Source organism: Neovison vison, chromosome 4, assembly GCF_020171115.1.
Source record: "Neovison vison isolate M4711 chromosome 4, ASM_NN_V1, whole genome shotgun sequence".
Lineage (NCBI taxonomy): Eukaryota > Metazoa > Chordata > Mammalia > Carnivora > Mustelidae > Neogale > Neogale vison.
Window position 1 is genome coordinate 206,399,579 of NC_058094.1, and position 14,288 is coordinate 206,413,866.

Sequence of the window (14,288 nt, forward strand, 5' to 3'; positions counted from 1 at the left end):
TCATTTGATTTTACCCAAGGGTTTTCCAAAACATCTGTCCAAATTATTCAACTGATTTTACCTTTTATTCCTACTCCTGTTATAATTTCAGAGAAACCTGGATGGCTAGATGAGTTGTCTTTTGTAGATTACTCTAAGAAGCATAATTAAATACACAGTGAAAGAAATTTTGTCGTTCTGCTGTCTTGTGTGTTATAAATTCTATGTCACTGACGTATAGTTACAGGAGGCATAGCTGTTTTGCTTTCTCATCTCGGATCTGACTCCTCACCATCTTCCCCTGCCCTTGAGCCTGATCTGCTCCTGCCTTTGAGCCTGGCACCTCACTGGTTCCGGCAGGCGTCAGGCAGGCATCGGCCGGGAGCCAGACTGAGCCTTACAAGGAAGCCTCAGGGAAGCAGACTGACATGGGCTCAATAATTAGCACCATACAGGACACAATGCTCAATAAGGATCTTCTGAATTAATGGATTTGTGTACCGCTTAAATGCAATAAACACTTCAAGCTGATAACATGGGCTAATTGGCTGAGCATTATAAATGAGAATGAAAGACTGACCAGCTCTTTGGTCCTCCAAAGTCAATAAAACTTACGTAAAGCCTTCCTTTAGAGATACAGAGTTTTATTCACCTGTGTCAACAATTTTAGCAATGTGAAGAAAAATATTCTCATGTGTGTTGTGTATTGTTTTGAATAATAAAGATACCTTGACAGAGAATAACAGGTCGCAAATTTTATGAGAAGCCTTAGGAGGACACATAATTGTATTATATAAAGTATTCCAGTAGCCAAATCTCAGCTACTTAGAATAACTCTCGAAGGAGAGCTGGTCCAGATTCAGCAACTCTAAGACTAACTAAATAGTTTGAGGGCTTTACGATGTTCTGAAAATTCCTACAATTAGTGTTTCTCCCTGATTTCTTCAGCTTTTCCACAATTATATCATAAAAACAAAATAAATCCAATCAACGTATTTTGTAATTTGTCTTACAGCATGTTTCTTTGATTTCCTTTGATTCCACAAAGAGATTCCACAAAAAAAATTTGTCTAGCATTCAAGCATATCTCTATAGGCGTGGATATATCTAAACCCGAAAATATATACATATATACCTAAACTCCAGGTTTTCAGAGGATACACGGCAGTGCCCATGGGCTCAGTGGCATCTCACCAAGCCGCATCTCCCCCGCCCCAGCATATTCACCTGTCCATTTTATCCCAAAACTCTTCCTCTTTCCATCACCGCTGCAAGGGGACAGCTGCAACTTAGCAGGGCTTCAGTTCTGAGAGACTCTGGCCACCTTTTTCGACTATGTTTAAAAAGCTCATTAGTATGATGCATGTTTAAACTGCTATGATAATACTACCCAACAGCTAAATGTCGTATCGTGATTTCACTCGTGCTAAAAACCAAGGCACTGAAAGACTTATCTAGATAGAAATAACATTTCATTTGTATTTGCCCTCCCCCACTGCCCTTGAAAATCACAGTATGAGAAGTAAGAACAGAAAGTACTTTATAAAATGTAAAGCAAGAGAAAGAAAAAAGAAAGGGAAGTTTGATGTTAGAACTCAGGAGATTTTGCCTGGGTAAATATTTATTGCCCACAAGAAAACAAAATAAATTACTGATGGCCCTTTTCAGATAAAATGGTATATCAAAAAAGGCAGTCTTTGGTTCAAATACAATGCAAGTGTCACTTAATGTTATTAAAAATTCACATAATGCAGACATTTCCAGAATCTGAAGAACATTGTTTTGCCCTGACTAGTTCAACTAACCATATCAAAACAGACCCAACAGACTGTGAGGGACTTATTTTCCAGCTCATGCATTCTCTCCTAAGTCATATTTACAAGCTTGATCCCCATAAATTCCTATCTACATATGTCAAAAATATAATGTTTATTAGGTTTAGAGCATCAGACTGCCTTACTTTGCTTTCCTGTCAGGTGCTCGGTCCCACATAAAATATTCATGGACTTCTATCAGGCCATCTAAGTCATGAAAGGTCACAGATCTGGAACCCATGGTAAGTTTTTTCTATTCGGCAGCAAGTTTGCTGAAGTATATTTTTTTGTGTCCAAACATGGTTGAAAGCCACATAGATCTAGTAAGGGATGAATCCTCATACTAATGAGCTCTCTGTGCCCTTGTTGAGTACTTTTTCCTCTGACTTAGTTGGGATTTTAAGAGTTATGCATGACCTCGCTTGGAATGTTAGAGACTAGGGAATGTTAATTGTCCCCAGGATGCTTGATTTCCTCCCAACTTCTGATGATGGATGGTGGAGTAATCTTTAAACCCTCTGAGAGGAAAGGTTTCTCATAGATGCTGTAAGGCTGAAGGACTATTCATTCAGAACAATAGCATTTGCCTTTGTTTTACAAGCTGGCTTGTCTCCATTAACCTACCCAAACCTGGAATTCATGGAAATATTAGTTTTCTGCCTTTCTGGACAGAAAACTACATATATCCCATTCAGCATATGCTCCCTTTCTCATATTGATGTCCTTTACTTGCAGTGATTTATGTGGAAAAGCTTAACTGGAAATTAGTGACAAAAGAAAATTATTTTAAGAGATTTAATTGATCTTCACCCTCTGAAAAGTTATAAACTGCTTTATATAACAGCCTGTGGCTGTCTTCTTTAATCCCTCAACATCACCTTGCTCATATGGAAAAGCGATCACAGTGGGGGCTGAAGAGAAACAGTAAGATGGTTCAGATCGGACTAAGCCATTTCAGTTTTTTTTTTGTTATTGTCACGGTACGATAAACCCTGCTTCCATGACTAAAGCCATCATAGTTGTGAAGGAAGTTTTTTCCCGGAGTCACATTAGAATCAGGAAAGGAGGCATTTACCGTGCAAGGGGATCTCTCTGGGATCAATCATCCCCAGGACTCACGTCTGTCTCTTCACCCACCCTCTTTTAATTAAATTAGGAAAAGAACAGCTTTCTTTACCGATAACGAACCTGGGAAGAGAAACCCAGAAGGTAATGTGAGATCGGTCAATTTTCAACCTTGCTAAAGAAGACACATTAAAATACTCTTCACGGACAATAAACCTTAGTCAACACAGATTCAAAGTTAAGTGACCTTGAGGGAGTCTATATATATATTTCCAAATAAGAATAATACAGACTGAATCAACTTAAGAGACCCTAAGTGAACCGAAAAGAAAGGCGGGAAGCCTCTTAAAGAAGCTAAATCCAGGGAAGGGTTGGCGTATATGCATTTCTTGCACTTACCTTTTCTGCTGACTGCGCTGTACCAAAAAAGATGGGAATGAAAGCTAACCAAATGATGCAGGTGGTGTACATGGTAAATCCAATAGGTTTGGCTTCGTTGAAAGTCTCTGGGACACCTCTCGTTTTAATGGCATAAACAGTACAAGTGACCATCAAGAGGATACTGTACCCCAGCGAACAAATGAGCGAGAGATCAGAAATGTCACACTTGAGCACTCCTCTGGCGTTCTCTGGGTCTAGAGTCCGCTGCTCTCCATAGTCAATGATGATGTGGGGGGGGTCCACAACAAACCAGACACACACCCCCAGGAGCTGGACGGAAATGAGGCTGAAAGTGATCACCAGCTGGGACGCTGGACTAATAAACTTGGGTGCTGTGACCGATTTCTTCCCCTGCTCAAATATTCGGTGGATTCTGTTTGTTTTGGTAAGAAGGGCCGCATAGCTGAAACACATGCCAAGTCCTAGAAAGATTCGGCGGAAGGAACATATGATTGTGTCCGGCGCGGCAATCATTAAAAAGGTGATTGAGTAACAGAGGAAAATCCCTGTGAGGAGCACGTAACTAAGTTCTCGCCCCGAAGCCCTTACGATAGGTGTGTCATTATAGCGGACGAAGGTCACGATCACGAAGGTGGTGGCGATGATTCCCAATATTGCAATGAACACAGGCACCACAGCCCAGGGCGAGTGCCATTCTAGTTTGATTATGGGGATGAGCTGGCAGCCTGTGCGGTTGATGTTTGGTCTCTGATCCAGAGGGCAAAGTTCGCAGGAGAGCTCATCTACTTGGTAGTTGTAACCCTCGCATCGCTCACAGTGCCAGCAGCAGGGGACGCCTTTCACCGTTTTCTTCCTCTCCCCGGGCTTACAGGGCAGGCTGCAGACAGAGGCCGGGTGAGTGTGTTCTCGATTAGCCCACTGCATGTCATCCACCTGTGGGGATAAAGAATTAATGAGCCTTCCATTTCCCTCCATTTGTAATATCCTAATCCTAGCCACAGGTTTGTAATAAATCACTGAATGCTGACGGAGCAAGTACAGTTTACCATAATATGAGCCCCGTTTTCTTTCCCCAGTATTGACTTCTTGATGAAAGTGTTAAATGATCTGGTCCAATAAATCATTCATATCATCAGCTTGATGAGTGTCATTGGTTTCCATTTACCTCCTCAATGTTGACCAATCTGTCATTTGTGGAAAGATTTATTGGCCCGAACAGTTTTGAAACACACACACAAAAAAAACAACAAAAAAACAAACCACAGAAATATGCTTAGAGTTAATCACAGATATAAATGTCAGAATCCCTGAAACACTGGCTTAGGATATAAATATATACATAAAACAGTGATGCGAAACTCTTCACCATATTTGGGGAAATTCAAATCACACTGTGTCAGTTTTCGAAGGAAATGGCAAACCTACTTTAATCGCTGATAATTATCACGTTTCCTAAGTGATAACTGTATTAATGTTTTTGCTCCTCTTTAAGAATGGATACAACGGATGAATGGATAAGGAAGATGTGGTCCATATACACTATGGAGTATTATGCCTCCATCAGAAAGGATGAATATCCAACTTTTGTAGCAACATGGACGGGACTGGAAGAGATTATGCTGAGTGAAATAAGTCAAGCAGAGAGAGTCAATTATCATATGGTTTCACTCATTTGTGGAGCATAACCAATAGCATGGAGGACAAGGGGCGTTAGAGAGGAGTAGGGAATTTGGGTAAATTGGAAGGGGAGGTGAACCATGAGAGACTATGGACTCTGAAAAACAGTCTGAGGGGTTTGAAGTGGCGGGGGGGGGGGTGGGAGGTTGGGGTACCAGGTGGTGGGTATTATAGAGGGCACAGCTTGCATGGAGCACTGGGTGTGGTGAAAAAATAATGAATACTGTTTTTCTGAAAATAAATAAATTGGGAGAAAAAAAAAAAAGAATGGATATAACTCCCCTCCCCCATTCTTGCATTTCCACACTATGCAAAAGACTATGTGAAATGAGACAGCTTGGTGGTAATGTTCTCCATTGAACAAAAATAGTCTTTACAAGTGGCTTACAGCAGCGAAATTGGTACAAATGAGAGAGACCCCTCTAGTGTGCTTAGTATCTACTTCAGAGCCTTATAGTTCCACCTACAGCACAGAGTGCCTCTACTAAAATAAAAATATTATTTTAAGGAGATTCTTCCAATCACTGACTTCTTACCTTGATTGTTTACTAAATGTTCTGGACCCAGTTCCGACATATATGAAGTAGGGAAGAGGTTTCCCGTAACACCAAGCAATCTCGGACAGCAGCCAGTTGTCCCATTAAGTTACCTCAATTCTGCCACTATCTACCTGGAAATAGCACCAGCTCCCAGGAGTTAAAGCTCAGGTTGCAAGACTGTCCCCTCCCACCTCCGATGTCAATTGCAAGTCCATGCCTCACATGTGCTTCTGACCCAACTATAGATTGAAGGTTCAAGAACACTTGCCTTGGGTTCAACTAGTTTGCTAGAGCAGCTCACAGAACTCAGAGAAACACTTACTTAATAGACTACCAGTTGATGATTTAAAAAGAAAAAAAGATGTATATGACGAGGTAGTGGGAAGAGCACAGGGCTTCCATGCAGAGTTCCGATTATGCCACTCCCTCCAAATCTCCACCTGTTCACTAGCTCTTAAGCTCTCTGAACTCCCATCTCTTGGGATTTTATGGAGGCTTCATCACATAGGCATGATTAATTAAATCAGTGGCCACTGGCATTAATTGAAACACTAGCTCCTCTCCCTTCCAAGTCTGGGAAGGGAGGGGGGTGGGACTAAAAGTTCCAATCCTCCAATCACCTGGTTAGTACCTTGGGGAACAAGCCCCCACCCTTAGGTTTCCAAAAGTAATCTTATTAACATCATTAAAATCACCTTTTTTGTTCTTATCACAGAAAATCCCAGAGGTTTTAGGAGCTTTGTGCCAAGAATAAGGTCAAAGACCATATATTTTTCATTATGAATCACAATATTGCATTTAGCTTATTAGAAACACTTTAATTTTAGCAGAATGCTAACAGGACAAACTGGAAACTACAGATCATAAGACACAACTTATTATGAAAAGCAGCTACTATAAAAGAGTGTGATTTGGGGATGCCTGGGTGGCTCAGTTAAGTGTCTGCCTTTGGCTCAGGTCATGATCCCAGGGTCCTGGGATGGAGCCCCACATTATCATGCTCCCTGCTCAGTGGGGAGCCTGTTTCTCCATTTCCCCACTCCCCCTCTTTGCTTCTACTCTCTCACAAGTAAATAAATAAAATCTTTAAAAAGAGAGAGAGAGAATGATATTGTTTGCTGATGTGTACAGTGACTGACACACAATTTGCCCTCAAATCTTTGCTGAATTTGTAAGAAAGGAAGGACAGTGTTAAAAGGAAAACCAATGGTCCAAAATGGCATCACTTAGGTTCTTGCCCCAGCCTCCTCCTTATAAAAACCTTCCATTTTGCACAACTTGTTGGAGTACACTTCTACTTGCTAGATGAGATGCTACCCAATTCATGAATCAAGTAATAAAGCTAATTAGATCTTCAAATTTGCTCATCTGAATTTTGTTTTTTAACAATGGGAAGGATACCATGCAGAGCACTGAGGAAGAAGGGATCAACTTGAAAGTACTAGGAACTGGTAATAGAAGGTTGCTCAAAGAAACACAGAAATGGGAGCCCAAAGAATTTGGTTAGAAAACAGAACAAAACAATACACAATGTATTTTCCTGAAGACCAGTTCCATTAACAACCCAAAAGAAGAATTACCATATTCTATGGTAGTCTGGCTCCAAAATGGCTCCCAATAATCTCACCTTCCAGAATTTGTGAATCCATGTATTCCTCTCCAACTGTGAATAGGGATGATGATGTAAACAATAGTATATACTAGAAATGATTACATGTGATTTCTGAGACTAGGTCATAAAAAATATTTTGGCTTCTGCCTTGCTCTCTCTTGGATCAGCCACTCCAGGAGAAGAACGAGAGTTTCACGAGAATGCTCAAGTAGCCCAACGAAAAGGAACCCAGGCCACCTGCCAACAACCAGCACCAACTTGTCATACATGTGAGTGAACCCCTTAAACAGTAAATTGTCTGGCCTCATTCCAATCTTCAGGTGACTGCAGCCCCCAGTGACACCCTAACAAGAACATCATGAGAAATCCTAAGCCAGAGCCCCCCAGCTAATAAGCCACTTCTGAATTTCCGATCTACAGAAACTGTGTGAGATAATAAATGTTCTCTTGTTTTAGGCTGTTCAATGTTGCACTTATTTGCTACCTAGCAATACAAAACTGTAATACAACTCAAAATAAGTTTCTCCACCCATTCTGTGACCACCACCAACGTAGTAGTCTACCAAGAATCTACTCAGGAGGCAGTGACAGCTGTCATTTACCAAAAATTTACCCCATGGTGGCTCCTGTAGGCAATATGCTTTCATAACCTGAAGGTTGTCTTCCTTTGGGGAAATATGCATTGACACTGTTCTCATGACTAGATCTATTTCTTAAAGGTGTTTTCCTTTCTTGAATGTGGGCTGAATGATTGAGGATAGAGAAGTAGAGTCCCCAGGCTCAACTTGCAGTGGGCTATCAAATCTCCCCAAGGTAGAGTAGAAAATTCGTTCCTGTTTAATTTCAAATATCCTCCCTTGAGAAAATAAGTGATATTTCATGTGTCATAAGGGCACTCAAAACTATTAGCTCTTACCCTGTCTTTTCACCACAAAGGTACAGCAATCTATCATAACCTTGCTAATTTTCTATTGGGTTTTAATGATTTAGGAAAGTTATTTTTATGTATGTATAGAATTCCATTAAGAAAGAAAAAAAAGTTAGATTGGAAGCATATAGTGGCTTCTTTTGAAAATATTGAGAAAAATGAAATGCTCTACTGAGCTGCTAAAGTATTGATTTTATACCCTAATGGACTCTTAAAAGATAATAAAATACTTCTGTGAAGGTTATGTTTCAAAGCTAATTAATGTAAAACCAAAATTGCATTTTGTTTGGGGTTTCTATAGATTTATGATGTTACTGTAAAAAAAAAAAAAAAGAAAGAAAGGAAAGGCAGCCAAATATCTCAGAAACATTGGTAGAGGCTTTAAAGGTCAGCTTTCTAACCACATGTGTAATTCTTTAATTCTCAATACATTTCATTTTCCAGAAGGAAATAAGGCTTGTTAACAAAGAAATATACCTATACCAGATAAGCCTCATTACACAGGATAAATATTTATCATTATAAGTTGAATATTAAATTTTCCTTGGTCAGTTTTCTATGTACTGAAATTATGGAAAAATATTCTCCATAAATAAAAAATGAAGTTACACGATGAAGGGAAATATCATAATACTTTAAATAGTCAGGTATTTTCTTTAAGAAAAAAATGAAATAGTCAAGCCATACTTGTGACTTTTTTTAATATAATGGAGAAAACATTAAGTATATTTTTGTAAATATGATAAGTACATATGACTCCATTTTCATTAAGGAACCTATTTATATATAAGTGGATGGTGTTTTGATGCCGTAGTTGAAGTCTGGGAACCAACCAGTATATACCTCAGGGAAGAACAAATAGCAAATACCTAAATGAGGATGTTGTAAATACATTAATATTTGAGTCAAATAATGTATTTTGCATATGTTGTTAAATAGTGATTAAAAGCAATACCACTTGAGAGTAAATTAAATGACCTAATTTTCACCACTGCGCTATAAGTTCATAAACAAGACTCATTCAGCCCTTTTGCACAACTATATTAACAAATTAAACCATCTTTCATATGAGTATCCATGCATTTTTAAATCTTATCTTCCTTGTCTTTCACATTATTCTGATATTAGGATTTCTTTCTAAAATATATAGTCTAACAAATGGATAACAGTTAGATAGACAGACCTTCCAGAGATAAAACCATAGCCTAATCCTGTCTTGATAATGTTCACCAACAGTGATACATTCTGTAGGCTCCAATCCAGTAGATCTCATAGAATGTGAGCCATCAACTAGTTTCTGCTGTCAAATCCCATCGTTACTGCAAACAAATAACCAACAGCCACAAAACCAAAAGTTTCTGTGTGAGTGTGCTTCTCTTTTTTAATCTTTAATCTTTTCAGACCAATCAACCTAGAGTAATTCTTCATAAATTCTTTAAGTAGACATTATTTTTATAGAACAATTTTCTTCTGTACAGCTTTAGTACCTCTTGAAGAAAAGACTACAAGAATATTTCCCAATTCAAGGCCCCATTAGAATTAATCATTTTCAGTTCATTAAAAAATTCTTACTTAATGCAATATCTCGATTATAGTATTTTCCCTGCATATTAAGTGATATCTTCACTGATGAGATTATCTTACATGTGGAAACATTTTAAATACTAACAGATAACTGATAGCTAATCATAATGACCTCTTTTCATTTTGCTCTATAAATCACAGCATTGATAATCATTTTGGTGACTAGTTTGCCACCCCAGTATTTAAAAACCCAATCCTTCATCTGATTTATATAATGGCATATTGTATATGCAAACATTTCCAGTGAAATTGGGTATTTTAAAAAGCCTTACCCATTAATGTTGACATGATCAACAGATTTAACAAGTGCACTAATTGGCATTAAGTATTTAAAATATCAAAATTTGGGGGTGCCTGAGTGGCTTAGTTAGTTAAGTATCCAACTCTTAATCTCAGCTCAGGTCTGGATCTCATGGTCATGAGTTTGACCCCCATGTTGGGCTTCACACTGGGTAAGGAACCTAGTTAAAAAAATAAATAAATAAATAAAATGCTAAAATTTGGTATATTTTGTGACTCATGATTTACATACGAGTGCATACATGTAGCACAGTTAATTTGATAATGCAGCTCAAAATAGTTTCTCAGTATATTAGTATATATATTCATATATGAGTAAATATTGTTTCCTTAATATTCACACTTTCCTTTGGGTCATACACAGCTTTCTACTCCTATTCAAAGTACTTCTAGTGTTTTTGAAAGTCTAATATATGTGTGTGAGATGATCCCCATATTGATGCCCTGACTTAATCTAATATTACATATCTATATAACTTTAAAAATGCAGACTTCTCCTATTTAGAAGGACAGTTTAAAATAAAGTTAAGAAAATTTTAGCATCAAAAAAGTAAAATACTTAGGGATAAACAAGTGGAAGTGCAATATTTTCTTTCACTAAAATCTACAAAATTAAAAAAAATGAAAGATCTAAATAAGTGAAAAGAAACCCCATATTCATGGATAAGATGTGTATTGCTAAGATGGAAACACTCCTTAAATTAATTGACAGATTCAGCATAATCCCTATCAAAATTCCACCTGGCTTCTTTGCAGAAATCAACAAGCTGATCCTAAAATCCAAGATGGAAATGTCAGGGACCCAGAATAGACAAAACAATCTTGACAGTGAAAAGTGAAGTTGAAGAATTAACACTTCTGGTTTTATTTTTTATTTTTTTGTTGTTGTTGTTTATATTCTTTTTTAAAAATTTAATTAATTAACGTTTGGTATATTATTAGTTTCAGAGTAGAGGTTAGTGATTTGTCAGTCTTATATGATACCCAGACTCATTACATCACATGTCTTCCTTAATGTCCATCACCCAATTACCCCATTCCATCACCCCCTGCCTCAGTTTGTTTCCTATGATTAAGAGTCTTTTATGGTTTGTCCCCCTCTCTCATTTTGTCTTGTTTTCTTTTTCCCCACTTCTAATTCTAAGACATACTACAAAACTATAGCAGTCAAGACAGCATGATACTGGCATAAAGATAGACAAATCAATGAAATAAAATTAAGAGCCCAGAAATAACCTCTTACATGTATGGTCAATTGATTTTTGACAAGGATTCCAAGCAAACTCAAAGAAGAAAAAATAATCTTTTCAACAAGTGGTACTGGGACAAGACATGACACCAAAAACATAAGAAACAAAATAAAAATAGATGAATTGGACTTCATTAATATTAAGTCCTTTTGTGATTCAACAGTTGGCATTAGGAGAGTAAAAAGACAACCCACAGAGTGGGAAAAATTATTTCCACATAATGTATCTGATAAGGAACCCAGAATAAATAAGTATATATATATGTGTGTGTGTGTGTGTGTGTGTGCATATTATACATATAACATACATAAAATATACATATATATTAGAGATGAGGTGACATTTAATTTTTTTATTTTTTGAAGGCATTTGAGTATTTATTGAATATTTTGGGTTTTTTTCAAGTTTTTATTTAAATTTTATTTAAATTCTAGTTAGTTAGCATAAGTGTAATATTGATGGAGTAGGATTTAGTGATTCATTACTTACATATAACACCCAGTGCTTATCACAACATCCTTAGTACCCATAACCCATATATTTTTATAAACTATATATATATATATAATTTTTAAAAAAACTCTTAGAACTAAACAGTTAAAAGGCAAATAATCCAAATAAAAATGAGTTAAAGAATTGAAGAGACATTTGTCCAAAGAAGATGTATGAATGACCAATATGAAAAGTGCCCAACATCATTAGTTATCAGGGCAATGCAAATAAAAACACAGTATCCACTAGGATGGTTATAATAAAAAATATAGACAATATCAAGTGTTATTAAAGATGTGAAAAAATTAAAACTTTTTACATTGCTGGTAGGAATATAAAATGGTACAGTTATTTTGGAAAATACTTTGGCAGTTCCTCAAAAAGTTAAACATAGAGTTGCCATATGACCTAGCAGTTTCTACTTCTAAATAATTCCAATCCAAGAAAACCGAAGACATATGTTCACACAAAAATCTTTATATCAATGTTCACAGTAGGATTATTTATAATAGCCAAAAAGCAGAAAGAACCCAAATGTCCATTTACTGACGAATGGGTAAAGAGAATGTGCTGTATCTATACAACCAATTAAAAATAAACAAAAAGGACTAAAGTATTAAAAATAAATAAAAAAGAATTAAGTACTAGTATATGCCCTAAAGTGGACAAACCTTGAAAATATGCAAAGTAAGAAAAGTTAGTCCCAAAGACCACGTATTGTGAGATTTTATTTTATATCAAATGTCCAGAACCCATAAACAGACAATAGATTGGTGACTGCCAGGGGATATGGGGAGAAGGGAACATAGTGAATGCTCAAGGGAACAGGATTTCTTAGGCAATGGCTTAAAATTAGATGGTGGAGATGGATACACAACTCTGTGAATATACTGAAAAATACTGAATTACCTCTTTAAAAGGGAAAATTTTATGGGCAAATGTGAATTATCTCAATAAAGCTGTCCTTTTTAAAATATGCAAATGATTTAACTTGAAACATTCAAGAAGTATTAACACTCAGTATTATTTGGCATATAAAAAACATGTTGCATACTCACTCTATTCAAGACAAGGTTCAATGTGGGGATTCACCGGTGACCAAGACATGGTTCTTGACCCCCAGAGACAGTGGAGGTGGGGACAGAGATATGCAAAGAGCCTGTCACAGCTCAGTATGAGACTCTGTAGCCTACAAAAGAATAAGGAAATGGTGCTGCTAGAGGAACCTCTCGCAGCACCTTCCAGCCTGGGCTTCACGGATATGTGGACAGCAGCCTGATGGATGTGGGAGATAACCCAGGAGAGAGGATTGCAAGAGGGCACCAGGTGAAGAAGGAAGGAAAGAAGGAAGGGGGGAAGGGAGAAAGGGGGGAAGGGAGGTGACATTAAGACCAAGGGGCAAGAAGCCATGATAAACTGGAGAATCTAAAAGTATAAAGAATACCAGGAATGTAGATTAAAGCATGGAATGGAGTGGTAAGAGATAAAGAGGTAAGGGCTATGGAATAGATGATATATGAGATCATGAAGGACATTATGAGCCACTGAGAGGACGTTGGATGCTATCTTACAGGTAGCCAAGGAGATCCTCTGAAGGATTACGACAAGGACAGGGGTGGTGAGTTTCATTATTTAGAGGAATCCATGGGCTGCAGAGTAGAGAGAAAACTGACCTAGTTCAGGACTCCAGACAGGCCAGTCACACCGATGCTGCTGGAGAATTCCAGATGAAAGGTGAGGGCAATGGAAATCTGAGCATGTAGTGGCCAGGAAGGACTCTGTAAACAGCACCAGGTTTTCAGACTTTACTCTCCAGGCCACAGATAGATAGATAGATATTTTACTATATATATATAGATATATATCTATATAGAATATATTGATATATTCTATAGATATAGATATCAATATAGAATACATAGATATATATCTATGTATTCTATATTGATATCTATACTATATATATTCTATATATTCTGTTATAAAAATTATTTACAAATTTTATAATATTATGTAATGTGTGTATGTATGTATGTACATATTGATTTATTTAGAAGACCATTGTGGGGACAGATGTGGGGACAGATGAGGGAAGAGGGTGATATAGAAGCAGGGATAAGATTTAGAGAGAAAATGTTGCAGATCCAGGCAAGACAAGAGCCTGTGAATTCTGTTAGGAGCAGCAATGATGGAGAAGATGGGATAGATTTGAGATATATATTAAAGAAAATTGAATGACGTCCAGACTTCTGACCTGAGAGCCATTCTCAGCATTCACAGACTTCCACTGCTCACATCTAACTCATCACCAGCTACATGGCTGTGCCTTTGCATTCTCTGACTCCCAGGGAATGGCTGACCATTGAGTATCAACCCTCCCCAGTCCCCTATTAGACAGTCACACAGCACCTTGTAGCCTCCTTCAGTGGCATTTTATAGTACGTAATTATGTATTCATTTGTTTGTTTTTCTTTTTATTTTAATAAGCGGTTTTATAAAGTTTAGGTAATGTTCCTCAGAAGTACTTCAGGGGTTTACTTAAAATATAGATCCCTGGAACTCAGCTCTTTTTTTACTTTTTTCTTTTTTAAAAATTGTTATTTATTTATTTGACAGACAGAGATCACAAGTAGGCAGAGAGAGAGA

The 14,288-nt window shown here is 37.3% G+C and overlaps 1 protein-coding gene across 3 annotated transcripts in view; it reads right to left on the reverse strand.

Annotated features, from left to right (window-relative positions):
- GRM8 (glutamate metabotropic receptor 8) overlaps positions 1 to 14,288 on the reverse strand; it is a 737,958-nt gene that overhangs the window by 77,601 nt on the left and 646,069 nt on the right. For all 3 annotated transcript variants that reach the window (XM_044246506.1, XM_044246507.1, XM_044246508.1), the window contains exon 9: positions 3,258 to 4,193. In XM_044246506.1, the coding sequence (XP_044102441.1) occupies positions 3,258 to 4,193 (936 nt within the window). The remainder of the gene's footprint in view (positions 1 to 3,257; positions 4,194 to 14,288) is intronic.